This window comes from Natrix helvetica, assembly GCF_964273705.1.
Source record: "Natrix helvetica genome assembly, chromosome: 5".
Taxonomy (NCBI): domain Eukaryota; kingdom Metazoa; phylum Chordata; class Lepidosauria; order Squamata; family Natricidae; genus Natrix; species Natrix helvetica.
The window spans coordinates 142,296,039-142,323,492 of record NC_138551.1 but is presented as its reverse complement, the minus strand read 5'-3'; the positions used below and the strand labels follow the sequence as shown (position 1 = coordinate 142,323,492).

Sequence of the window (27,454 nt, the reverse complement as noted above, 5' to 3'; positions counted from 1 at the left end):
TTCTACATCGTGGCGACCAGAACTGAATGCAGTATTCCAAGTGTGGCCTTACCAAGGCATTCTAAAGTGGTATTAACACTTCATGTGATCTTGATTCTATCCCTCTGTTGATGCAGCCTAGGACTGTGTTGGCTTTTTTGGCAGCTGCTGCACACGGCTGGCTCATATTTAAATGGTTGTCCACTAGGACTCCAAGATCCCTTTCACAGTTACTACTACTGAGCAAGGTACCATCTATACTGTACCTGTGCATTCCATTTTTTTAAGGGAAAAGGATATAGAAAGTACAAAATTGAATTTAACCTGACAGCGAAGGCCAGCTGAGTCTGCCCTTTTTAACAGGCCACTTATTTTTTCCTCTCTGCTTGGATGAAGATGCTGAGCATCCAAGCACTAAGAAATGAAATCATAGGAAAGATAAAAAATTTACAAATGAATATTGTCTCCCAAGAGCAGGGTGGCTGGTGAAGGCTAGGGAGCCTGCCCTCTTGTGGTCACTAACAGCCATGGCAACTGGCAAAAGAGATCCGAGGTGCGTTATTAAATATTACTTACATATAATAGTCTTAAAACAACAGATCTTTCAAATGTGTCACATAGCCGGCCATTCAGATCCGTGGTGGGATACGACGGGAGGGCATCTAAATTTTTATGTGGGGCGGGTGGTGAATTCTGAAAGAGACTTTTTCCTGCATCTGTGTTTGTGCAATAGAGCCTCCCCTTTCAGAAGCAGGCTACCTTTCCTTTGCTCGGCTTCCCAGGGCTTAGGAGGGGATTGAAAGACTCCTAAATCCAGAGAGATCCCCCCACTTCCTTGCCACCTGGCTCAGGGGGTGATCAAAACAGCTCTTAACATGATTTTAACTTGCTAACCTTTTTTTTTTTTAAGGGAAGGAAAAAAGCACGCTCTGTGCTGTAGGAGGGAGGGAAGGGGGCATTCCGAGGTTCACTCCCCCCCCAGACACGATTGGACTACAAAGCCACCCCTGCTGCCAGTGGAGAATGGGAGCTGTAGTCAGGGACTTGCAGAGCAGCAGATTTGGACAGTGAGGAGGTTGGGGAGGAACCTGGGCTGGTCCTGGAGACTGGGGAAGGCTCTGATGAGGGCTCTGTGTCGGAGGCAGAGAGAGGGCCAGAGCCGTATGCCAGTTATCAGCTGCCTTCAGAGTCGGAGATCAGTGAGGCAGAAGAACAGCTGGAGCCTGTTCCCAGTGTGCGCATGCGCAGAGCTGCCAGACAAAGGGAACAGCTAAAGGAACAAGGGTCGACTTGGGAGTAAGGCCACAAATGGACGGTGAATGGCCCCTCCCATCGGGAATAAAGAGGAGAGAAAGGGGAGGGGAGTTTGCAGGAGACAATGAGTTCAATTCATTAGGGGGAAGATCCATCCCTGACTTCTTGCCAAGTAATTGCTGCTACAGCATGGAGTTTAGAAGATATCATTCTTGGCAGCTCTCCAAGCCTGGTAAAAGGTCTGCAGTTGTGAAATCTCATGAAAGACTGTTGGCCGGGACTTTTGCTGGAGAGGAATTCCCTTTAACCTAAATAAAAGGGGTTTTATCGGGACGAGGAGTCGGCTTCGTGCTTTTGGGACACCTAGGTTACGCACTTCCGTGTTCAGGGGCAGGATGCCAGGCGTCAGAGAAAAAGAGCGGAGAGAGAGGGGCTTACTGACTCTGTGACGTCAGCGTTTTTGAGGTTCCCCGCTTGTCTGAGACCAAGCACGGCCAAAAAAAGACACAGTCCTTCGGAACCGCTCCGTCCGTGCAAAATGCATCTCCTCCGGGTGTCCGGGCACCCCGAGGTCCGCAGAGAAGATTTTGGGGATATCAAGAGGGAGAGGAGGAGGATGGGGAGAGGATTGCAGGAGGCTGTTCCTCTTTAGAAACCCTTGCTGGAGAAACCTCACATTCCTGCCCAGGAGCGGAGACTGGATCCCAGCACCAGGAGTCTTCATCGCCGTTGAGGCCTTCCCCTTCCTCGGCTCCATCCACGTCAGGTCTGCCCAGCCCACTGGGCCCCTCGGAGGCTGCGGCGTCGGGAGGCATCCCCTGTTTCTCCTCCCCGCTGGGGAGAGGAATCCCTGCCAGGAGGCCCCCTTGTTCTTGCTGCCTCGTTTTGAGCCCCACAGCCTTCAGGATGGCGTCCATTTGCTTCATGTAGTCCAGGTGTCCATTGACCTGCAAGGGAAGCCAAAGCCGAGGGTCAGACCCACTCTCACAGGCTGAAGCAGACTGTTCTGATCCAGATCCCCAACCACGACAAACCCTCTGAAGTGAACACAAAGATTCCTTTGTGAGGAGTGCCGGCAGCCCCGCCAAAATGTTTCTCTCTCACCGCAGGCTAACAAGTCCGTCCGGCAGGGAGAGGAATAGTTGTCTTCCACATCTATTCATCTCCGCCCCCTGCCTTTTATCCCCAGAGCTAGGGTGGGGCTTCGCTAGCACCGGTGGCTGTTCCGTCCCAAGGACCGGCCCATAGATTCCCACTGCTCTCCTCTCCTCTGTCTTTTATCCCCAGAGCTAGAGTGGGGCCTGTTGTGAAACGCGTGCAAAAAATTATAAAAAGAATGTCTTGGGAAGAGTTCAGGGCCACTGGCCGTAGCTATTGTATTTTTCGGAGTATAAGACGCATCTTTTTCCTTCAAAAAAGTGGGTGAAAATCTGGGTGCGTCTGATACACTGAATACAGCATTTTTGGCCTCCTAAAACCCCGTCCCCTTTGTCAAAATGGCCGTGCATAGCCTTTAGGAGGCTTCCAGAGTGCTCCTGGGGGCTGGGGAGGGCAGAAATGAGCGAAAAATGGGCCGGTTTTTGCTCAATTTTGCTCCCCCCCCTCCAGCCCCCAGGAGCACCCTAAAAGCCTCCTAAAGGCTCTGCACGGCCATTTTTATGACAAAAAAACAGGCCGTTTTTGCAAAAAAACACTCCGGTTTTTTGCTCCTTTTTGCCCACCCCCATTCCCCAGGAGCACTCTATAAGCCTCCTAAAGGCTATTCATGGCCTTTTTTTTGACAAAAAACAGGCCCATTTTCACAAAAATCGGGATATTTGTACGACATTATCCTGAAACGGCAAAAGGTCTGCAGAGTGCAAAACCTTTTTTTTAAAAAAAATTGCTTCTTCAAAACCTTGGTGCGTCTTATACTCCGGTGCGTCTTATACTCCGGTGTGTCTTATAGTCTGAAAAATACGGTAACCCCTGCTGGATTCAGCTATGTCAGTGGACCTCATTGCAATAAGTTGTTAATGTAGGGAATGCCATGTTGGCTATTCATGTTCTAAATTGCGCATGAAACAATAAACCTCTGATCTTAAAGTAAGATTTATTGCTTGTGGTTTCCCTTTTTTAAAAAAAAACAAAATCGGGATATTTTTACGACATGACCCTGAAACGGCAAAAGGTTTTGGGCTTCCCGATTTCCTGATCCTCGTCCTCGGTTTTTGCCAGGCAATCTGCCTCTAGCGACGATTCTCCCACCCTCTGCTCTTTTAATTTTTTTTAGCAAGGCTGGAGCGTTAATTAAAAAAATAATAATCTGTCAAAAGCCCCCAAATGAGCCTCTGATCTTCCGATGCCAGCCGGGAGCTCGCAGGGCGGCAAGGAAAGCAGATGGCCAGGAAATCAATCAAGGTTTAGCAGCAGAATCACAATCCTCAGAATTAATGGAGTGGGCGGGGGGCAGAGAGAATAAAGGAGCCATTTGGCCCTAGACTCTGTTTGGGGAACAAGAGGCCAACAACTCACATAATCTGCAATGCAAGACACCCCACCACCACCACCTCCTGTCATTTCCGCTGCCGAGCCACCTGCTTGGACACTCCTCTTGTGATGCGGTAAATCAGGGGTGCCTACGGGGCCAGCCTGGAAACACCGAAGGACCAGCCTGCGGTGCCCCTGGGAGCAGAAACGGAGCTGGGGAGGGCCACGCGCCCTTCCGCCCCGCCCAGCCCCGTTTTTTGCTAGTGGATGGCTATCAAAGCAAACTAAAAACAAAACAAAAGGAAAAATGTTTCTCCTTTTTGCCTTTGAGCCTCCGAGAAGGGACAGGACAGAAAGGGAAAATGGAAAGATGGGAAGAGGGCAAGGCAGGAGAAAAGAAGGAAAGAGGGGAAGGAAGAATAATAGAGAATGAAGAGGGAAGGAAAAAGAAGGAAAAAGGAAGGAAAAAGAAGGAAGGAGAGGGAGGAAGGAAGAACAACAGAGAATGAAGAGGGAAAGAAAAAGAAAGGAAAAAGAAGGAAGGAAAAAGAGGGAAAGAGGGGAAGGAAGAAGAACAGAGAATGAAGAGGGAAGGAAGAAGAAGGAAAGGAAAAAAAGGAAGGAAGGAAAAAGAAGGAAGGGAGGAAGGAAGATTATAATGAGAGGAAGGGAGGGTCTGAGGGAAGTCCTGTCTTAGCACTTGGGCACCACAGGTCACTGACACGAGGGATGTCGAGCTGGCCATGCCCCTCTTCCCCCCCCCCCCAAGCTCAAACAGAACCCTGATGTGGCCCACAATAAAATCGAGTTTGACATCCTTGCAGTAAATGTTTAGAAAGACATTTCCAATTCTTGTCGGGTTCAGAGAGAACAGATTTTTTAAAAAATCTTAAAACAGCTTCAGGGAATCCCAAAGGTGCTCCCCCCACCCCCCCAAGAGGCAACTGGACTTTTTGGTTTTTCTCTGAAGACGTTTTGCTTCTCCTCCAAAAAGCTTCTTCCGCTCTGACTGGATGGTGGGGAATGGGAGGATTTATACTCCTTGCAGACAGGTGGTTGTTTGCATCCTTTTTAGAGAGCCGTTGAGGCCACTTGGAGGTTCCTCTGTGTCCTCAGAATCACCCGAGTGATGCAAATGCGTGTGCAGCCTTCTACAACAGCCCTTTCAACAGTTCCAAGGCTCCACTACCTATTAGCCCCACTAAGGTGACCCTGAGCACAGAGACAAACCTCCAAGGGGCCTCAACGGCCCTCGAAAAAGATGCAAACCACCAGCTGTCTGCAAGGAGTATCAATCCTTCCCTTCCCCACCCTCATCCGGTCAGAACTGAAGAAGCGTTTTGGAGGAGAAGCAAAACGTCTTCAAAAAGAAAAACCAAAAAGTCCAGTTGCCTCCCGAAGTAAAAAGGCACCTCTGGGACAACCGTAACCTGGATGACGGAGAAGCTCAAGAGGCATTTAGCTTCTGGGAACCATATTCTGGGTGAACTGACCCAGGGGAAAAGAAATGTTATCCTGCCGCGAGAAATGTTTTCTCGCTGCTGTAAAATGTGCGGACTTCAACTCCCAGATTACTGTATTTTTCGGACTATGAGAAGCGCCAGAGTATAAGACGCACCATGATTTTGAAGAGGTTTTAAAAAAAAATTTAAAGAATGTTTTTACACTCTGCAGGCCTCCTAAACCTTCTTCACTCCTCATTTTTTGCACAAATGCAAAAAAAGGAGGGGCATGCAGAGCTTTGGGAGGCTTGTAGAGTGCGCCTGGGGACCCAAAACCGAGCAAAATTGGCCCGTTTTTTCGCTCATTTCTGCCCTCCCCAGCCCCCAGGAGAACTCTGGAAGCCTCCTAAAGGCTATGCACGTCTATTTTTGCAAAGGGGGCAGTGTTTCGGGAGGCCAAAAATGCTGTATTCAGTGTATAAGATGCACCCAGATTTTCAGCCTCTTTTTAAAGGGAAAAAGGTGTGTCTTGCTGAAAAATACGGTAAGCCTTGTTGAGGAATTATGGGAGTTGAAGTCCACACGTTTTATAGCTGCTAAGGCTGAGAAACATGCCTTCGTGGCTGCATTCAGACCCTCTAAAAATATATATATATCCTCCCATTTCTTCCACGCCCCCCTCGAACCACCAATGGCCCCTTTTTCGACCACTGAACCTTGCCAGGTCTCCACAATTGCTTCCCGCCGACTTACGACGGAAGACAGATCCACGTTCACCATCCGGCGGTCATCTAGGCTGACGGGCTGAAGTCCTGCGACGCTCAGCTGAATGGAGGCAGTGCGGTAGACGAATCTCAATAGCCAGTCCCCCCTGGTGGAGGAAGAACGAGACAGAGGGAGGAATGAGGCTGGATTCACATGTTAACTGGAGCCTGGAGAACATGTGTGGGACATGGGGCTTGTTGTGGCCTGCCAGCGGATCTGGCAGCAGATTCGGACAGTGAGGAGGTTGGGGAGGAAGATGGGACAGTCCTGGAGTCTGGGGAAGGCTCTGATGAGGGCTCTGCGTTGCAGGCAGAGAGGGGGCCAGAGCCGTATGTCAATTATCAGCTGCCTTCGGAGTCAGACGTCAGTCAGGCAGACGAACAGCCGGAGCAAGGGTCAACTTGGGAGTAAGGCCACAAGTGGACAGTGAATGGCCCCTCCCATAGGAAATAAAAGAGGAGCGACCGGGGAGTGGAGTTTGCAGGAGACCATTAGTTCATTCCTGCATTCTTGCCTAGTATTGCGGCATCTGAAAGATATCGGCTTGGCCACTCTCCAAGCCTGATCAAGGTCGGTAATTGTGAACTATCTTGAAAGACAGTGGAGCGGGACTTTGCTAGAGAGGAACTCATTATAAATTAAATAAAAGGGTTTTATCAGCACGAGGACTTGGCTTCCTGCTGCTGGAGAAGGCTAAGTCAGAACAGGGCTGACGTCTTTAGCATCAGAAAGGTTGTGAGGCAGAAGCCAGAGCCCAGGACGAGTCAAGATTCAATCCGCAGAAATGGCAATAGGCCACAGTTCTCTAACAATTCACCCAAAACTGGTCACAAAGGACATTTTAAATCCCAGAGCCTTCCCGATTCTACCTTGCCAGTTGTCTGCACACAGGTTAATTGTCTTTGTGCAGGCAGCTCCTATATTTTGGGACCCGTCGGCCGTGGCCCAGAACCGGGATGAAGCCCATTCAGAACAGGACCACGCAAGCAGCTGGCCAGCGCATGAACGCACACATACAACTTGACTTGTGTTGAGTGGCAGGTGGGCAGGCACGCACAAAGCTCGAATTGCACAAACCTTGAGAGTCATCTAGTCCAACCCTCCCCTCCCAAGCAGGAGACCCTACACCAGCGATGGCGAACCTTTTTTTGGCTCGCGGGCCATAAGTGGGGGGAGCGCAGGGGGGTCGTGTGTGGGCGTGCCACACCCATAATGCAATGCCCGACCCCCAGTGCGCATGCGCGCACTACAGACGCTCCCCCTCCCATTTTTACATGCTTTTTTCGCCCTCCCCAGGCTCCAGAGGCTTAATAGGAGCCTGGGGAGGGTGAAAACAGCCTCCCCCCACCCCCCGGACGCCCTCCGGAGGCGTCAGCAAAGCCTCCGGACGGTCCCTGAAGCCTTCGGAGCGCTCAAAACGATCCTCTGAGGTTAGCTCGGAGGGTCTTTTTGAGCGCTCCGAAGGCTTCAGGGACCGTCCAGAGGCTTCGCTGACGCTTTTGGAGCGCTCAAAACGATCCTCCAAGCAAACCGGAAGTCACTTCCGGTTTGCTCGGAGGATCGTTTTGAGCGCTCCGAAGGCTTCAGGGACTGTCCGGAGGCCTCCCTGACCCCTCCGGAGGGCTTCCGGGGGGGCGGGGGAGGCTGTTTTCACCCTCCCCAGGCTCCTATAAAGCCTCTGGAGCCTAGGGAGGGCGAAAAATGGCTTTAAAAAAGGGTGAACTTGATTTTAGGTTGCCCCTCTCCTGGATTAGTTTCCATCCGTTGCTTTTTGTCTGGATTTCGGGGGCTTTGGAAAATAGCTTGACCCCTTCCTCTCTGTGGCAGCCCCTCAAATATTGGAAGACTGATATCCTGTCTCCCCTGGTGCTTCTCTTCCCTAGACTAGCCATGCCCAGCTGTAAAGATTAGGGACCACTGCTTTGGGATCTCGAATAGCGGGGGAGAGTGGGGGAGAAGCCAAATGTAACCTTCCCAAGATTAAATCCCAGCAAAGGGATCTCTTTTCAGAATCTCAGCTTAAAGCCTGCGGCTATGTCCTAGGAGAGAGTCGAAGTAGCACGGTGGAGGGTCAAAATTTGAAAAGCCAATTTTGAAGGAAATTAGGAAACATAAAAAGGAAAAAAAGAAAAGAAAAAAAGAGTGCGCTTGTGTGTACGCACCAGAGTTAGGACCAACAATACCTGCAAAAGCCATTGATGATCCTGCCTGAAACGACTTTGGTGATCAGCTTCCAGGATTTGGGATCGCCTTCGATGGGGGCCCCTAACAGCACCACATCTTCAATCATCCCTTCGCAATCTGAAAAGAGGTCAAGGTCAAGGTTCCCCTTGCACATATGTGCTAGTCGTTCCCGACTCTCGGGAGCGGCGCTCATCTCCGTTTCAAAGCCGAAGAGCCAGCGCTGTCCGAAGACGTCTCCGTGGTCATGTGGCCGGCATGACTCAACTCCCGAAGGCGCACGGAACGCTGTTCCCTTCCCACCAAAGGGGGTTCCTAATTGTCTACTTGCATTTTTTACGTGCTTTTGAATTGCTAGGTGGGCAGAAGCTGGGACAAGTCACGGGAGCTCTCTCCGTTACGCGGCGCTAGGGATTCGAACTGCCAAACTGCCGACTTTTCTGATCGACAAGCTCAGCGTCTTAGCCACCGAGCCCCTGAAAAGAGGCCCACCCCCCCAAAACCAGCCCCGTGGGATCCCTGAAAGAACCCGCTGAGCTTCAGATTCCCTGCAGGGATCCAGCCCTGCCCCTTTGGAGAAAAGCCAGAGGTCTAATCCACTAGATTCGAAAGCTGGGATCCCTTTCTCCCTCTTTCTATTCCCCAGATCGATCTCATTGAGCCAAGATCGGAATCGGCCGTGTTAAATGGGATCAGTTGCTTTCTTTTCATGCCCCTGCAAGTCGTCCTCGACTTACAGCCTAACAATTGAGCCCAACGTTTCTGTTCTTAAGCGAGACGCGGGTGGGGTGAATTTCGCCCCATTTGACGACCGTTCCTGCCGCCGGTTGTTAAGCGGTGCTTCAAAGTTAGTGCCCCAATGGTGAAATGAATCTGAGTTCACCGCTTGTCAGAAGGTCGCAGTCCCCGGGACGCGGCAACGGTCATAAATAGAAACCGGTGGACAAGTGACGGATGCTGGGACCGTCGCACGTGTGAAAAATGGCCCTCAAGTCCATTTTTTTCAATGCTGTTGAAAAAAAGGTCACTAAATGAACTGAACAGCTACACAGCAGAACAAGACTAAAAAGAGGAAACTAAAAAGGAAGTCCCCAAGGACCAAATAAAATACCATATTTTCCAGAGTATAAGATGCACTGGAATATAAGATGAACCAAGGTTTTGAAGAGGCAAATTAAAAAAAAAAGTTTTTGCACTCTGCAGACCTCCCAAACCGCCTCATTTTCACGAAAACTGACCATTTTTTGTCCAAAAAAATGGGGGGAGGGGGGGGAAATTGATCTGTTTTGTGCTCATTTTTGCTCTCCCCAGCCTCCAGGAGCACTCTGGAAGCCTCCTAAAGGCTATGCATGGCCATTTTGGTGAAGGGGCCGGGGTTTCAGGCCAAAAATGCTGTATTTCGTGTACAAGACGCACCCAGATTTTCACCCTCTTTTTCTGAGGGAAAAAGGTGCGTCTTATACGCTGAAAAATATGGTAATTTATTGCCAGATGCCATAAGAAAGAATGCTAATCTTTGCTGCGTGGAAACTTAAAAACAACTGGACTTCCCCTGTTTATTTCGGGTGGCTGTTTTGTTTTTATGTTTTCTGTTTCGTTATTATTTTTCACTCGCTGTTATGCTCTGCTTCCTTCCTGGAAGATTCTGTCTTGAAGAACCCAAGAGATTCAGCTCAGAATTGGTAGGCCACACAATGATCCCGGAATCACCACACATCATTTCCTTTGAACGACCCCATAATCCCTTGAGGGGTGGAATCTGGGCAACTGAATGGAGTTAGCAGTGTTTCCTGGCCAGATGCCTTTCCTGTCACCAGTACGGAGTTTCTCATGGTGCCCAGAGAGAGAAATATCTGCCTCTAACCTAGGATCGAACTCACAGCCTCCTGATTCTGAGGCGAGAGCTCCACCTCTAGGCCACCGCACCACTCTTTCCTGGAATCACTACCCGCTGCAAATTAATTATCCTGGAACCATGGCGGTAACTGTCAGGATAGGAAAGACACTCCCCCCCTTCTCCGACAGAGAGAAGAGAACTGGCTACCAAGGCAACAATCCAGGGTTAGAAGCCCGAGTCAAATATTGACTCTCTCTCCCTCTCTCTCTCCCTCCCTCCCTCCCCTTGTTCATCTCTCTCTCTCCCTCTCCCTCTCCCTTCTCACCTTCTCCCTCTCTCTTCCTCTCTCCCTCTCACCCTCCCCCGTTCATCTCTCTCCCTCCTCAGCCTCTCCCTCCCTCTTCCTCTCCCTCCCTCCCTCTCTCACCCTCCCCCCATTCATCTCTCTCTCCCTCCTCACCTTCTCCCTCCCTCTTCCTCTCCCTCCCTCCCTCTCTCTCTTCCCCCATTCATCTCTCTCTCCTCAGCCTCTCCCTCCCTCTTCCTCTCTCCCTCCCTCCCTCTCCCCCTCCCCCCGTTCATCTCTCTCTCTCCCTCTCTCTCCCCCTCCTCAGCCTCTCCCTCCCTCTTCCTCTCTCTCCCTCCCTCCCTCTCACCCTCCCCCCGTTCATCTCTCTCTCTCCCTCTCTTTCTCCCTCCTCACTCTCTTCCTCTCTCTCCCTCCCTCAGTCTCTCATCCTCCCTCCCTTCATCTCTCTCTCCCTCTCCCACCCCCACCCTCCCTCTCTCTGAAATCTGCTGAGGGAAAACTGCCTCCTGCAGATTTGACCTACAAACTTCCCTTCCTCGGTAGGAGAAAAATGAGGCTGGCCATTGCAACAGTGACAGATTTTTAGTTAGGCAAGGGAGATGGAGAATGTTATGTTTGCAAGAAGCCAGAAGGCTAAACCATCTCCGACATCACCATGGCACACGACATCTCTCAAGCAATTGTAAGGACTTAATTCCTTCCCTTTCTTTGCCAGCCATGGAAGTGTGTGTGTGTGCGTGTGCGTGCGTGTATGGGGGTGGGGAGGCATCGTTAATATCCGGATCCCAGTCTATAAGGATGACAGATGGTTGATCAAGAATGGGGATATTTTAAGGAAAATAGAACAGGCTGAATGTCATGCTCCCGTTGGAGCCTGAATCTGTGGGGAAAGAGAAGCTGGAACCGGAGTCGAGAGAGATTGAGGGGGCGGCTTCTTGGCCTTGGAGGAAAATGTGGACGGGCAGGGCCAGTCAGGCCAGGGCCTTTCAGGATTAGGATGGCTTGTAGACAGGGAGGAACAGGGGCAGGATGAACGTGAGAGATAGAGGTCAGGCGAGGAGCAAGGACCACCTGCTCCTGATCCAAGAGCACGGAGAGCGGAGAGAAGGCGAGAACAGCGCAGACTGAGCAGGAGAAGAGTGCCCCGCCCATCTTCACAAGGCACACCTGGGGAATGAGGCTTAAGGAGACGCTGAGGGGAGGGGCATTTGTCAGGAACAAACACCGAGTCCCTGAAGTGTTGAGTGCCGACGTTTGAACTTCCCAAGAGTCCTTGCATTCTTTCTGGCTTTCTGGACTAATTACCCGGCTCTTTTGCTTCCTGAACTCCTTGATTTGCTCTGCTGGATTTATTGCCGTGCAGCTCTGGTGTACACAGTATTGGGATGGACTATTTGCAGCCAGAGTCTGCTTGAGGTGTGTGTGTGTGTGTGTGTGTGTCATCCCTTTGTCATCCCTTTGCTCTGTGACCGACCAGAAACGTGAGAGGGTTTGGGTGAAATCTGGAGCCATAAAGGGGCGGTTTGAACTGCCATCGGTTTGTGTTATCTCTGTGCGGTGCCCCGGGTCATCACACTGGAAAGGAAATTCGTAGGATGATCAAAAGGGTTCCGGGGGGAGATCTAAGCTCAGCAAACTGAAATCGGTTTGGTCGTCCGCAACGAGAGGCTGTAGAGAGAGAGCTTCAGAGACGGAACCCCCAAAAAAGAAGAAGGGAGGGGACCTGTCCTACCTTTCTCCTTGGCCATCTCCTTCAGGCAGAAGTAGATCACTCTAGCGCCAAGACTGAACCCAACCAGGGTCACTGGCCGCTTGCCCTACAAGACGAGGGGGGACAGAACGCAAATGAGAAGAGACCTCTTGTTTTGTTTTTAGAAATAGGTATCCGACACAAATAAACAAACAAATAGGTATCACAGGGGTGTCAAACTCAAGGCACGTGGGGCGGGCCAAATCCAGCCTGCGAGGTGCTTAGATCTGGCCCGCGTGGCAGCACCGGAAACAGCAAAGGACTGGCGCGCGGTGCTTTTGCCAGTGAAAATGGAGTTTGGGAGAGCCGTGTGGCCCTCCCAATAAATAATAAGGGGAGGGGAAGACACCCCTGGTGTGTGTGTGTGTGTGTGTGTGTTCCAGCATTAACTCTGGAACGCCTGGCCCGTTAAGGAGAGTAAGCGCGGCATCGTAGAGTGGCAATTGTTTGTGATTGTAGACAGGGCGGGAAAGAGAAGCGCATGGGAGGGGGAAGGGAGAGGGCAGGGATGATGGGCATGGGAAAAGGTCCCTCTCAATGGCTCCCTGTCAGACAAACATTTCAACATCTATACATACCTGGGCAACGCCGGATTATCAGCTAGTATATGTGTATATACATATAAATATACGTGTTGCATTTGTGCTGATAAATAAATAAAGGGAGACTAGTATAGATCTATTTCAAGCTATTTAGCTCTCATCAGCTAGCCATACCCTTACTGGGAATTGAACCTGGGCTGTATTACATATTAGGCAGTTGTGTTAGCCACTAAGCCACAAGCCAGGGAAATAGGTATGTATTGTGTCACAACCTCTGGTATGCCCAAATATGGGAGGGAGCATACTGCTTCCCTTTTCTATCTATGTATGTATATGCATATATATGTGTTGTATTTGTGCTGATAAATAAATAAAGGGAGACTAGTATAGATCTATTTCAAGCTATTTAGCTCTCATCAGCTAGCCATACCCTTACTGGGATTCGAACCAGGGCTGTATTACATATTAGGCAGTTGTATTAGCCACTAAGCCACAGGCTCTCCTCCTTATCAGCTGAGCCAGGGAAATAGGGATGTATTTGTGTTACAAGCTCTCTTGTACAAGTTATGAGCTCCCTCCCATATTTGGGCATACCAGGGGTTGTAATACAAATACATACATATATATACATACATACCTACATATATATACACATGTGTGTGTGTGTATAAAGAGAAGTTAATGAATACTGCTGAATCAGTTAGCTGTGTGTGCTTTCTGGATGTGATTGCCGCTGCAAACTCTGACATTCTCAACCTCGGCTACTTTAAGATGGGTGGACTTCAACTCCTAGAATTCCCCAGCTTATAAGGTTTACGCCAGTGTTGGAGGGGTGGGGCAGATTTTCTTCGGCCTACCTGCTGCCGGCTGAGAAGTATCTGCGCCAAATGTTTCCCGATCTCAGTGGAGCGATGGAGACACACACCCCAGGGGTTGTCAATCACACCAGCCACCGCCAGCAGAGAAGCAGGCCAGGTGAGGGCTGTCACAATCCCTGGGAGGAAGCAGAGCGGGATGGGTGAAAAATCAGAAAAACGCCTGGGGGATCCGATGTAGCCTTGTGGAGCCGGGGGACTTCAGCCGCCATCATCCCAAAGGGATTAAGCCCATGTTTGAGGGGAAGGGCCAGTGTGCCCTCTTCGCAACAGAAATGTGAAGGTAGAACCAGGTTCATCCTTGGACAGGAGAAGGAAAAGATGGTCCTTCTATATCTAATTTCATGAAAGGAAGGCAAACATGAACATCCAATATCTCAGGGGCTGCCCCAAAGAAGAGGGAGTCCAGCTCTTCTCCAAAGCCCCTCAGGGCAGGACAAGAAGCAATGGGTGGAAACTAATCAAGGAGAGAAGCAACCTAGAACTAAGGAGGAATTTCCTAACAGAACAATTAAACAGTGAAACAACTTGCCTCCAGAAGTTGTGAATGCCCCAACACTGGAAGAATTTAAGAAGATGTTGGATATCCATTTGTCTGAAGTGGTGTAGGGTTTCCTGCCTAAGCAGGGGGTTGGACTAGAAGATCTCCAAGGTCCCTTCCAATTCTGTTATTCTATTCTATTCTTCATTCCATATTTTCTATTCTATTCTATTTTTCTATTTTATTCTTCTATTCTATATTCTCTTCTATTCTACTTTTCTCTTCTCTTCTATTCCTATTCTATATTCCAAGAGGCAAGAATGAGGTTTGGGGAAAAAAAGAGGAAGAAAAAAATAATCAAAAGTCTCCTTTGCTGGATTTTGCCAACCCCCCCCCCCCGCAAAAAAAAAATACTTTGCAACTTGTGGCTGGAGAGGGGAGGGGGTGCCAGCCTTATTGAGGCCTCCAAGGTCCCATCCGACTGTTTTATTCTATTCTGTTTTCGGGAGATGCCAAGAAAACTACCGGGATAGGCTGGTGAAGATATAGAACATAGGTTTAGGGTCGGAAGGAACTTTGGAGGTCTTCTAGTCCAACCCCCTGCTTGGGCAGGAGACCTTATGCCGTTTCGGACAAGCCCCCCAAGCTGACCTCAGCTAGAAAGAGCCACGTTGTTTCTCCACCCCGAAACAAGACCCCCTCACTCACTCACCCGCCAAAACTGTGTACTTCAGGGCCTCCTGAGCGACCATATTGACCAAGCCATTCCATAAGGCATCCAGGGCGCTCCCCAGCTCCAACAGATACTTGGACTCCCAGGCTAAGCAGTATTGCTCCTTGGACTGCAACAGGCTGCTCCAGGGAGCCGTAAAACTGCCTGCCGAGGGACAAAGGACGGAGACAAAGGTGTGAGGACAGGTTGCGAAGAGGGCCTCTCATCACTGAGCCTCAGGTGTGAGTCCTGGTCCTCTTAAGGGCTGTGCGGTGCCTTGAGTGGGCCATGCTGAGCCTTCAAAAGGAGTCAAAAGGAGCAATCTTAACATAAGCAGAAAGACTGTGTGTGTGAGGGGGGGGGGGGGGGAGAGAAAGAGAGAGAAAGGGAGGGAGAAAAAGAGAGAGAGAGAAAGAAAGTAAGTCTCTGAGGAAAGGAACAAATTCTTGCCACAGGATGTCAACTATCCTGTTATACTTTGGCCATTTTTCTACGCAAAAGTATAACTTTATTGAATACACTCATTTGGCACAGAGGCAGCAAAACCAGCTCTGGAGTTTCCCCGCACAAACGTCCACCTAGTTTTCCCCTCTAGCCATTCCCTCCGGATGTTCATTGCATTGTCAAATTAAATACGCTTCTTTTGTTATAGGAATGGACCGCATCATTCGAACACCTGCGCAGCAGGTCCTTGGAAGGTTGACAAAGGGTCTCACCATCTGCAGATGGGGTCATGGCAGTCCATTTCTCTCCCCCCCCAGACATTCTAGCCATCCCCCTCCCTCTGATTGTTGTAAAGCTAAGAGTGAAGAAGCAACTATGCGAACGAGCGACTCGTCCTTGACGCAGGAGTTATAAATCCAGAAGGATCCAGTTGTCGACTTGCAAGCAGAACCGAGCCCAAACTTTCTGTGGCTAAGTGAGAAATTTGTTCATTGAATCCCCCCCCCTTTTGCCACTGTCGTTAAATGAATCTCTGCAGTTGTTAAATGGGTTATTAAGGCGATCCGGCTTCCTCGTGGACGTTTGCTCACCAGAAGATCGCATCCTGCAACCGTCATAAATATGAACCGGGTGTCTGAACTTTGATCATGTGACCACGGGGATGCTGCAGCGGTCGTAAGTGTGAGAAACAATCCTTTTGGGGGGCCGTTGTAACTTCCAACGGTCACTAAATGAACTGTTGGAAGTTGAGGACTTGCCCGTGTCTCTGGAACAGCCAGATGTTCACTAAAGAGTTTAAATCTCTCTACTGGGAGAAGCCTCCCATTTGGTGGGAAGGACCATTTTTCAGAGAATGAGAACTATCCTTCTCTGCCCTGTTGTTCTACCCAGCTCCCCAAACACGACAAACCCTCCGAATTTAAATCAATGATTCCTTTATTAGGAGTCAGTTTCTGTCAAAAAGTTTCACTCTCTGTTAGGAATGTAACCTAACAGTTGGGTCAGCAATATATAAGCCACGATAGTAGTACTGTTTTTTTAAGTACTGCTGTAAATGTGATTGGCTGCTGTTACCTCAAGCGGCCATAAGATGGAGCCAGAATGACTGTTAGCTCTCTTGTTTGTTAGATGCAGATCGGTGGATACTGCTTGTAGATGTGTCGTATATTGCTTAGCGTGAATTACTGTGAGTTTTGCTTCCGTTAGCGACTTTGTGTGATGAACTGATTATATGATACTGGACTGTGTTCGGTGGATCACATCTTCACTGAAACAATTGATAACTGACTGTCTTAACCGTGTATGAAGTGGACTCCGAATACCTCTATTTTCCACAGAAGTAAAATACTATCAGTTTTACTATTCGGTGTCCCCGTATGCTGGTTTGTGCGTTTCTTCCACACCGCTCCCATTACGCTTCTCTGCGCACACTTGTTCTCCTAACGGGGAGCTTACCTAACACTCTCAACGCAGGCGAACAAGTCCGTCCGGCAGGGAGATGAATAGTTGTCTGCCACATCTATTCATCTCCGCCGACTGCCTTTTATCCCCAGAGCTAGGGTGCGGCTTCACTAGCAGTGGTGGCTCTTCTGTCCCAAGGACCAGCCCATAGATTTCCACTGCTCTCCTCTCCTCTGCCTTCTGTGCATCCGCACGTCAGGCAATGGACCCAGCTGTTTCTCCTCTTCCTCATCAGCCACCTCCAGACCTGGGGGTTGTTGACTCTCCATCTCAGGGCTGACGGATGGCCCAGGCTCTGCCTCCGTCTCTCTCTCTCTCTCTCTTTGACAGCTCCATTCCCTCTTTCCCCTCGGAGCTCTCAGGTTGCCTCTAGGCTGACCTTGACTCCCATGCCTCCTCCTCAGAGGAGGAGGAGCTGCCAGAGGAACAGACACCTGGCTGCCGGAGGGGCCAGCGGCTGACAGGCCACAACACCTGTCTTTAAAAGAATTCCCTCTACTGCCAGACACCGAGGGCATTCACACTCTCCTGTCTCACCCAAGAGAGAATTCCCTACACCTCAAGAGGCACTAACCTCGGAGCAGAAAAGCAAAGCAGTGCAAAAGTTAAACCAGAAAGCTTGTAAAACAAAACAAAGGCGAATTGTTTTATAGCCAAGTGTGTTAGAGAGCAGAGGCTGAGGTCAAGTGAGGAAAATGGATCCGCAGCAAAACAGAGGAAAATCAAATTTGCTACCAGGGTTTTTGTTGTTGTTGTTATATTTTAATGATAATATGCCTAATAGGAATATCCAATATTTAATGTTACACGTAATAACGGCTGCCAGAATAGTATAGGCTCAAAACTGGAAAAATGGAAATATACCCACAGAGGAAATGGTAATAGAGAAAATATTAGACTGCGCAGAGATGGATAGGTTGACCATGGAAATCAAAGACAAAGGAGAAACAGAATACTATTTAATTTGGGGCGTGTGGTATAATTGGCTTGATAGTAGATGCAAAGAATGGAAAACTAATAATGAAAGACGATTAATGAATTAGAAGTTAGAAATAAGTGCAAATATAATGAAAGACGAAGTATATTTATTATACATAATAGTATATAACAATAAGTTGTTACAAAAATGTAAAAATCTAGAATGCTAGAATGATAACTATATAATCTCTCTCTCTCTCTCTCTCTCTCTCTCTCTCTATATATATATATATATATATATATATATATATATACACACACACACACACATACACACACACACACGTGTTGTATTTGTGCTGATAAATAAATAAAGGGAGACTAGTATAGATCTATTTCAACCTATTTAGGTCTCATCAGCTACCCATACCCTTACTGGGAATCGAACCAGGGCTGTATTGCATATTAGGCAGTTGCATTAGCCACTAAGCCACAGGCTCTCCTCCTTTATCAGCTAAGCCAGGGAAATAGGTATGTATTGTGTCACAACCCCTGGTATGCCCAAATATGGGAGGGAGAATACTGCTTCCCTTTTCTGTCTATCGGCTTAGGAGCCATCCAGGCAAAAAGCCATTTTTTATGTTGCCTTGTTGCATTTGTGCTGATAAATAAAGGGAGACTAGTATAGATCTATTTCAACCTATTTAGGTCTCATCAGCTAGCCATACCCTTAATGGGAATCGAACCAGGGCTGTATTGCATATTAGGCCGATGTAATTGCCACTAAGCCACAGGCTCTCTTCCTTATCAGCTAGGCCAGGGAAATAGGTATGTATTTGTGTTACAACCCCTGGTACGCCCAAATATGGGCTGGTTTATATCCATAGTTTTTGTAGTATAGAGCTGTTGCAAACATGAAATTGTGATACATATAAATGAAGAAAACAGTATAATAAAAATATTTTTAAAAAAGCAGAAAACTTTTCTGGATGTAAAACAGCCCCATAGTCACCAACAGTAAAAACAGGATCACCAGATAATTTTTTTTTAAAAAATGGCCGCGTTTTGGTATCCACTGTATTTTGGGCTGCGGATGGGAGCCCTTACCGTATTTCCCCGGAGAAAGCCAGCCGGTGATGGCGATGGTGATATGGAGCTGCTTCGCTTCGGTTAAGGGAAGGAATTCAAATTCTTCGATGGCCCCCACGCGCTTTTTCATCTTGTACCCTAACGGAGCACAAATATAGAGTCAATATGGTATGTTTTTGGGACGCTTCAAAATACAGGCCGTGGTTCACCACAACTTTTTCCAAACCAGACCACATCAGAGGTGGTATTCAGCAAGTTCGGACCAGTTCTGGAGAACCGGTAGCGGAAACTTTGAGTAGTTCGAAGAACCAGTAAATACCACCTCTGGCTGGCCCTGCCCCACCCCCATCTATTCTCTGCCTCCCGAATCCCAGCTGATTGGGAGGGAATGGGGATTTTGCACTAACCTTCCCCTGCCACACCCAAGCCACACCCAAGCCACGCCCACCGAACCGTAGTAAAAAAAAATTGAATCCCACCACTGGACGACACCCTGGAGGATAAGACACACCAGAGTATAAGAGTATTAAAAAAAAAAGTTTTTGCATTCTGCAGACCTCCCCAAAACGGGCTGTTTTTCTTCCCCAAAAAGGGCATGAATAGCCTTTAGGAGGCTTGTAGAGTGCTCCTGGAGGGCGCCCCCCCCCCAAATTGAACAAAAAACGGCCTGTTTTTCGTGAAAATGGGCCCGTTTTTTGTCAAAAAAGGCCATGCATAGCCTTTAGGAGGTTTCCAGAGTGCTCCTGGGGGCGGGGAGAAAGCAAAAAACGCCCTGTTTTTCACTCATTTCTGCCCTCCCCAGCCCCCAGGAGCACTCTGGAAGCCTCCTAAAGGCTCTGCACGGCCATTTTTTTAAAAAAATAAAATTTTAATGAGTTTTACAATTGTTTTCTCCCTCCCCTCCCTCTCCCCCCAACCCTACCCTGTCTCCATCCCTCCCTCCCCCTGACCTCCCAGAGCAAATTACAGGGTAACATCATTTGACAAACATATGCTAACCTAAGCTAACTAATTTTAACATTCGACCATTCTTGGGCTTTAACTCCCGCTTTCTCCTGCTAACTTTGAATAATTTGTAGTATTTCTTATGCCTTCATTCATAAGCTAATTGAAGCTTTTTAGTCTGGTATTTCTTTTGAATATAATCCATTTTTTCCAGTCCAGCTTATATTTTTCATCTGCGCGGTCCTTCAAAATACGCTGATATTTTAGCCATCTCGGCTAGGTTTACTACTTTTAGTGTCCATTCTTGTATGGTAGGCAACTCTTCCTTCTTCCAGCATTGCGCCACCAACAATCTTGCTGCCGTCGTTAGATTCAAAATCAAGTTGGTTTCTACAACAGTAAGATCTGAAACTATACCTAACAAAAACAACTGGGGCAGGAATTTTATCCTCTTTTTCAAGATATTTTGAACGATCCACCATATTTTGATCCAGAATGCTTTAACTTTTTTACAGGTCCACCAGATGTGGTAGTACGTGGCATCAGCACTATCACATCTCCAACACTTGGATTGTAAGTTTGGGTACATACACGCTAGTTCTTTTGGATCAAGGTGCCATCTGCACGGCCATTTTGGTGAAGGGGGCAGGGTTTCGGGAGGCCAAAATGCTATATTCAGTGTATAAGACGCACCCAGATTTTCAGCCTCTTTTTTTGAAGGAAAAAGGTGTGCCTTATACTCCGAAAAATACGCAGCCTCCTGATTGTGAGGCAACAGCTCTACCTCTAGGCCACCGCGTCACCCACGCTGAGAGAAAAGACAGGCTTGGCTTTTCACCAGCCATCTATCTCCAATTGCTAGATGAAAGCGCGGCTCAATCCTGATTTAGCAAAGCAGAACCAGAGCAGTATCAGTGGGGGAAATCTTAGTTAAAAAGGAAAAGGTGCTTTTCAATCTTTCCTATACACTGGAGGGGTGGGAAGCTTTCTCCTTCCAAACTGTCAATCGTGGTTGACATCTAACCCGGATGCTGTCTGGGAGAAACGAGATCGCGGAGGTGTGTTGCCAACTTCAAACCAGCCACTGACGGGAGGGGTTTGGGGGGCAGGCAGCTTCCCCTCACTTGCAGATAGCAATAGACTTATATACCGCTTCACAGCCCTTTCTAAGCGGTTGACAGAGTCAGCCTCTCGCCCGCCAACAATCTGGGACTTCGTTTTACCCACCTTGGAAGGATGGAAGGCTGAGACAATCCTGAGCCAGCCAGGCAGGATCGAACTGTTGACAGTGGGCAGAGTTAGCTTGCAATACTGCATTCTAACTAGTGGGAGGGACGGAAGGAAGGAAGGAAGGAAGGAAGGGAGGGAGGGAGGGAGGGCAGTCAGCCAGGCAGGATCGAACTGTTGACAGTGGGCAGAGTTAGCTTGCAATACTGCATTCTAACTAGTGGGAGGGATGGAAGGAAGGAAGGGAGGGAGGGCAGTCAGCCAGGCAGGATCGAACTGTTGACAGTGGGCAGAGTTAGCTTGCAATACTGCATTCTAACTAGCGGGACAGACGGATGGACGGAAAGGAAGGAAGGAGGGAAGGAAGGGCACTTAAGACATATATACCGCTTCACGTTGCTTTTACAGCTGCTCTCTAAGTGGTTTACAGAGTCAGAATCTCTTGCCCCCCAACAATCTGAGTCCTCATTGGGTGACGCAGTGGCCCAGAGGTGGAGCTCTTGCCTCACAAGCAGGAGCCTGGTGAGATTTGAACTGCTGGCAGTGGGCAGTTAGCCTGCAATACTGCATTCTAACCACAAGGAAAGAAGGAAGGACGGAAGGAAGGAAGGAAGGAAGGAAGGAAGGAAGGAAGGAAGGAAGGAAGGAAGGAAGGAAGGAAGGTAGCAATAGTAATACTTATATACCGCTTCACAGCCCTCTCTAGGTGGTTTACCAAGCCAGCCTCTTGCCCCCCAACAATCTGGGTCCTCATTTTACCTTTGGAAGGATGGAAGGCTGAGTGAACCTGGAGCCTGGTGAGATTTGAACTGCTGGCAGTGGGCAGTTAGCTTGCAATACTGTATTCTAACCATTGGGAAAGAAGGAAGGAAGGAAGGAAGGAAGGAAGGAAGGAAGGAAGGAAGGAAGGAAGGAAGGAAGGAAGGAAGATAGCAATAGCAATACTTATATACCGCTTCACAGCCCTCTCTAGGTGGTTTACCGAGCCAGCCTCTTGCCCCCCAACAATCTGGGTCCTCATTTTACCCACCTCGGAAGGATGGAAGGCTGAGTCAACCTGGAGCCTGGTGAGATTTGAACTGCTGGCAGTGGGCAGTTAGCCTGCAATACTGCATTCTAACCACAAGGAAGGAAGGGAGGGAGGGAGGGAGGGAGGGAGGGAGGGAGGGAGGAAGGAAGGAAGGAAGGAAGGAAGATAGCAATAGCAATACTTATATACTGCTTCACAACCCTCTCTAAGTGGTTTACAGAGTCAGCCTCTTGCCCCTGACAATCTGGGTCCTCATTTTACCCACCTCGGAAGGACGGAAGGCTGAGTCCACCTTGAGCCTGGTGAGATTCACTCTGCCAAATTGCAGGCAGCCGGCAGTCAGCAGAAGGAGCCTGCAGAACTGCACTCTAACCACTGTGCCAGCACGGCTCTTATGCCGAAAATCAAAGGGGCCGGAGAGACTTCTGCACCGTAACACCGGGCTTGTTTTCCTCCTCATCCCGAGAGCCTTACCTACGAGTCCTGCTCCAGCGGCTCCGAAGAGAGAACCGATAATGGCCACGCCGGCTACCGACCCCAAGGCCGTGGCCCCAGCGGTCCCGATGATGGCCGCTGCTCCGGTAGCCACCAGGGGGGCTGCCAACCCCCCGGTCAGGCCTAAACAGAAAACAGCAGGATTTTCAGTTCCAAAAGGCGAAACAAACCAGGTTAGAGTTAGGCAGCATTCGGAACTCCTTGCCAATGGAGATTCTCCATCATTCAGGTCACCGTTGTCCCAAAGGTGCTTTTTTTTTAATTTCAAGAGGCAACTGGACTTTCTTGGTTTTTCTTTAAAGAGGTTTCGCTTCTCATTCGAGAAGCTTCTTCAGCTCTGACTGGATCATGGTGGAGAAAGGAAGGATTTATATTCCTTGCAGACAGCTGGGCATTTGCATTCTTTTAGTGCAGGCGTGTCAAACACAAGGCCCGCGGGCCAGATCCGGCCCACAATGTGTTGTAATCCGGCCTGCAGGGCTGCCTTGGAAAATGTAAGGAGCTGGCCCACGTCGCTTCAGCCCAGTCTACGCAATGCGAAGAGGAAACAGGCCAGTAGTTTGGGGAGCGGCATCAAGCTGGCCACACCCACTCAGTCAGCCACACCGAATGACTGATGTCAAGCTGGCCATGCCCACGCAGTCAGCCACACCCAGTAACTGGCATGAAGCTAGCCATGCCCACCCAATCAGCCACCCCCAGTGACTGGCGTCAAGCTGGCCACACACCCCCAGTCAGCCAGGCCCAGTGACCGGTGTGAAGCTGGCCATGCCCACCCAATCAGCCACCCCCAGTGACCAGCGTCAAGCTGGCCACACCCATCCAGTCAACCACACCCAATGACTGGCGTCAAGCTGGCCACACACACCCAGTCAGCCATGCCCAGTGACTGGCGTCAAGCTGGCCACACACACACACTCAGTCAGCCATGCCCAGTGACCGACGTCAAGCTGGCCATGCCCACCCAGTCAGCCACACCCAGTGACTGGGGTCAAGCTGGCCACGCCCACCCAGTCAGCTACACTCAGTGAGTGGTGTCAAGCTGGCCATGCCCACCCAGTCAGCCACAGTGACTGGTGTCAAGCTGACCATGCCTACCCAGTGAGTGGTGTCAAGCTGACCATGCTCACCCAGCTACACTCAGTGACTGGCGTCAAGCTGGCCACACCCATCCAGTCAGCCACACCCAGTGACCGGCATCAAGCTGGCAAACATACCCAGTCAGCCATGCCCAGTGACTGGCGTCAAGCTGGCCATGCCTGCCCGGCCCCCCGAGTCAACCACAGAGACCCTGATGCGGCCCTTGATGAAATTGAGTTTGATACCCGTTATAGTGGGTCGTTAGAAGCCTGTCCACCCCAAGGATAAAACGCCCAGACACAAACTGAACAATTGGGTATATGCGGTACAATGCAGGGAGCCATGTGCAGAACTATACAAAGAAAGAGAAACAAAACAGCCACTTCACAAACGCATGGCACAACATAGGAGAACGAACACATCGGGACTAGATTCATCAGTCCATCCGCATTTAAAAGACAAAGGCCACTCTTTTGAAGACGCAAAGTCCATATTTTGGTCACAGAGGACCGCTGGTTTGAAAGAGGGGTCAAAGAGGCCATCTATGTCCAAATTGAACAGCCCTCTCTCAACAGAGGGGGAGGGATACGACATCCTTTATCTCCAGTTTACAACACAGTCCTTTCAGCAGTTCCAAGAAGGCTCCACACCCATTTGCACCGCTCAGGTGACTCTGAGGACAGAGACAAGCCTCCAAGTGGCCTCAATAACCCTCAAAAAAGATGCAAATGACCAGCTGTCTGCAAGGAGTCTAAATTAGTGATGGCGAACCTGTGGCACGCGGAGCCATTTGTCAGGGCACGCGAGGCGCTGCCCTGTCAACTGGCCAGCGCCCATGCGTGCGCTGGCCAGCTGAGTTCACCCTTTTTCAAAGCCATTTTTCGCCCTCCCGAGGCTCCAGAGGCTTTATAGGAGCCTGGGGAGGGCAAAAAGAGCCTCCCCCACCCCCCCTGGAGGCCCTCCGGAGGCTTCATGACCTTCCCTGAAGCCTCCGGACCGCAAAAAAATGGCCCTATGGGCAAACCGGAAGTTCGGGAAGGGACTTCCGGTTTGCTCGGAGGGTCGTTTTGACTGTTCCGGAGGCTTCAGGGAAGCCTCCTGACGGTCCCTGAAGCCTTCGGAGTGCTCAAAACGACCCTCCAAGCACACCGGAAGTCGGTTTGCCCGTAGGGTCGTTTTGAGCGCTCCGAAGGCGTCAGGGAAGCCTCCTGACGGTCCCTGAAGCCTCCAGAGGGCATCCGGGGGGGGCGGGGGAGGCTGTTTTCGCCCTCCCCAGGCTCCTATAAAGCCTCTGGAGCCTGGGGAGGGCGAAAAAAGCATGTAAAAATGGGGGGTCGCACCTGTAGTGCACGCATGTGCACTGGGGGGGGTCACGCATTGCATTATGCGAACTTCGGAGGCTTCAGGGAAGGCTCCTGACGGTCCCTGAAGCCTTCGGAGCGCTCAAAACGACCCTCCAAGCAAACCGGAAGTCACTCCCTAAATCCTAAATCTTTTCCCGCCATCCAGTCAGAGCTGAAGCAGCTCCTTGGATGAGAAGCGAAACGTCCCAAAGAAAAACCAGAAAGTAAAAGTTGCCTCTTGAAAAAAAATAAAACCACCTTTGGGACATTCAGGACTCTTTGCTCGCTCTCCCCGGAGGTGGCTTTTCCTTTGACGAGGGGGCAGAGTCTGTTGCTCTCTATTTACAGGTGGTCCTTGACTTACAACGATCAACGCTAAATCAATAGGGAGTCAGTCACTTAACAAGCGCGCGACTAACTTAACAACCGCAGGGGTTCACTTAACTACTGTGGCAAGAAAGGTGGTAAAATGGGGCCAGACTCCCCACTTAATAACTGTCTCGCTTAGCGACATCAATGTTGGGCTCAATTGTGGTCGTAAGTCGAGGACTGCCTGTCCAAATCTCCTCATCCTGATTGCTGGGGAACGATGAGGCCACAAGCTGCCATTCGGGGAAGGAGACGAAAAATTTCACTTACCGATGACCGTCCCTCCGCCTACGGTTGCTAAGCCAATCAGCAGGTACCGCTTCAGCCTCTTCCTTCTCTCCTTCTTCTTCCGCTTGCCTTCATCGGTTCTTGGGGGTGAGAGGAAGAAGGAAGAAAAAAAATGGCTTTCTTTCCTAATAGCAAACAGATCACAACTGCACTGATGACGTTACCTAGTATGGCAATGAAACGTCTGCCAGAAAACAAGCTAGCTCAGAGACCACCAAGGAGCCCACAGTCGTCCTCCCTCCTCTTCCTCCTCCTCTCTGCATACTCCACTCCCTTCAACCATGTTTCCCCGAAAATAGGACAGGGTCTTATTTTCTTTTGACCCCTGAAATAAGCGCTTGTTCTTATTTTTGGGGAGGTCTCTGTGAAGGAGGGAGTTCCCCCCTTAATTAATGAGGTATGGATCGTCGGCTTTCCAAGCAGCATATTTCCGAATAAGCAGAAAATAAAACCCGAAAACATATTCTAATGAACAAGTTTAATATGAAAGAAATAAAATACAAATCTGTTGTGGCCCAGCAGTTGTTCACCACTGCTCCATGCCTCAGGCGCCTCCTGGTGGCCAACCAGCCTCTCTGCGCCCTGCTCAGAGTCGGAACCCTGTCCAGGGTCCTCCACATCCTCCTGAGCCGACTCAGAGGGACCCTCGCTGTCAGAGTCTGGTGGCAATTCCAATGGCTCGACTCTGAGCAGGGCGCAGAGAGGCTGGTTGGCCACCAGGAGGCGCCTGAGGCATGGAGCAGTGGTGAAAGCCAAAGGAAGGGGGCTCCTGATGTCATGCCTTGGAGCAGTGGGGAGGAGTCACGGGACAGTGAGTCAGACATCAGCAGTGAGCTATTAGATGCTCGTTACCGGCGTGCTACCGGGTAAGGAGCAATTGAGCAATTACAGGAGGTAATTGCTCTCAGCTGCTGATCATTAGACTCCTCTCCAGGCTATAAAGGGACTGCTTGTGGACACACCCTTTGCAGGAATCAACTGATCATTGGAGTTGGAGAAGCTCTCAGATCTGTGTCGTACTTTGGCAGGCTGGATTGCTGCCAAAGGGTTTACCAGGATTGCTGCCCAGAGTGCTATCTTGACCTTGGCAGGCTGGATTGCTGCCAAGGTTGAACCTGTATGTCAATAAACATCTGGAAGAGACTTTGTGTCGGAGTGACTTGGTATACCAGAGCGAGGGGGGGGGGTGTCAGAACACAAATCTTACTATCTAAATCTTACATTTTGGCAAGAGCTATGTTGCCCCACCTCCTTCGGCAGGCGAACGGAAGATCGGAAGGAAAAAGTAAAGTTGGAACGTGTGTGAGCTGGCGCACTAAATCACTTGCAGATAAGAACCGAAGCATGCGTAGTAAATCTTCAGCATAGCTAGCAAACCAATTAACGCAGTGACAGTCTCATTATTTTTGAGGGGCTGGAGGCGGGCGAGCATGGTGTGTTGCTGCTGCTGCTGTGTTGCAATATTTTCAGGAAGGGCTTATTTTGGGGGGAGGGCCTACTTTGGAGCATGCGCGCAAAAGATTGGGCTTATTATCTGGGGAGGTCTTATTTTCGGGGAAACAGGGTAGCCCTGATGTTTGGTAATGAAACATCTGCAAAAAATCAAGCAAGCTCAGGGAGCACCAAGGACTTAAGAGTCCTTCTCCTCTTCTTTCTCCCTGCGCACCCCAAACCTCCTAGCATGATGATGTTACCTAGTTAGGGTCATGAAATGTCCCCAAGAAAACCACTCAGCTTAAGAGACCACCAAAGATCCCTCATGTTGACCCTGAAATGCAAATATTTCTTTCCTCCCTTCAACTGTTCTTCCAATTCATTTTCCCCTCTTTCCTTCCTTCCTTCCTTCCCTTTGGTACTAGCACTGATATTACCTAGTTGGGTCATGAAACACCTGCCATCCTGAGCTGCAAATATTTCCTTCCTTCCTCTATCCTTCCTTCCTGTCTCCCTCCCTCCCTCCCTTTCTTTTCCTCCCTCCCTCCCTTGACTTTTGATACTAGCACTGATGAAGTTATCTAGTTGGGTCATGAAACACCTGCAAGAAAACAACCAAGCTCAGAGAGCACCAAGGACCGCACAGTTCTCCTCCTCTTCCTCCCTGCGCATCCCAAACCTCCTAGCACTGATGATGTTACTTAGTTGGGTCATGAAACGTCTGCAAGAAAACC

The 27,454-nt window shown here is 49.6% G+C and overlaps 1 protein-coding gene across 1 annotated transcript in view; it reads right to left on the bottom strand.

Annotated features, from left to right (window-relative positions):
• Positions 1-1,463: 1,463 nt before the first annotated feature.
• The window catches only part of TMCO4 (transmembrane and coiled-coil domains 4), a 40,408-nt gene continuing 14,417 nt past the window's right edge, over positions 1,464-27,454 (bottom strand). Inside the window, exons 7-15 of the mRNA XM_081954644.1 lie at positions 25,269-25,366; positions 22,186-22,329; positions 18,528-18,647; positions 14,598-14,762; positions 13,387-13,523; positions 11,970-12,054; positions 8,093-8,210; positions 5,898-6,015; positions 1,464-2,180 (exon numbers count right to left, since the gene is read on the bottom strand). Coding sequence (XP_081810770.1) covers positions 1,830-2,180; positions 5,898-6,015; positions 8,093-8,210; positions 11,970-12,054; positions 13,387-13,523; positions 14,598-14,762; positions 18,528-18,647; positions 22,186-22,329; positions 25,269-25,366 — 1,336 coding nt within the window. The 3' untranslated portion in view covers positions 1,464-1,829. The remainder of the gene's footprint in view (positions 2,181-5,897; positions 6,016-8,092; positions 8,211-11,969; positions 12,055-13,386; positions 13,524-14,597; positions 14,763-18,527; positions 18,648-22,185; positions 22,330-25,268; positions 25,367-27,454) is intronic.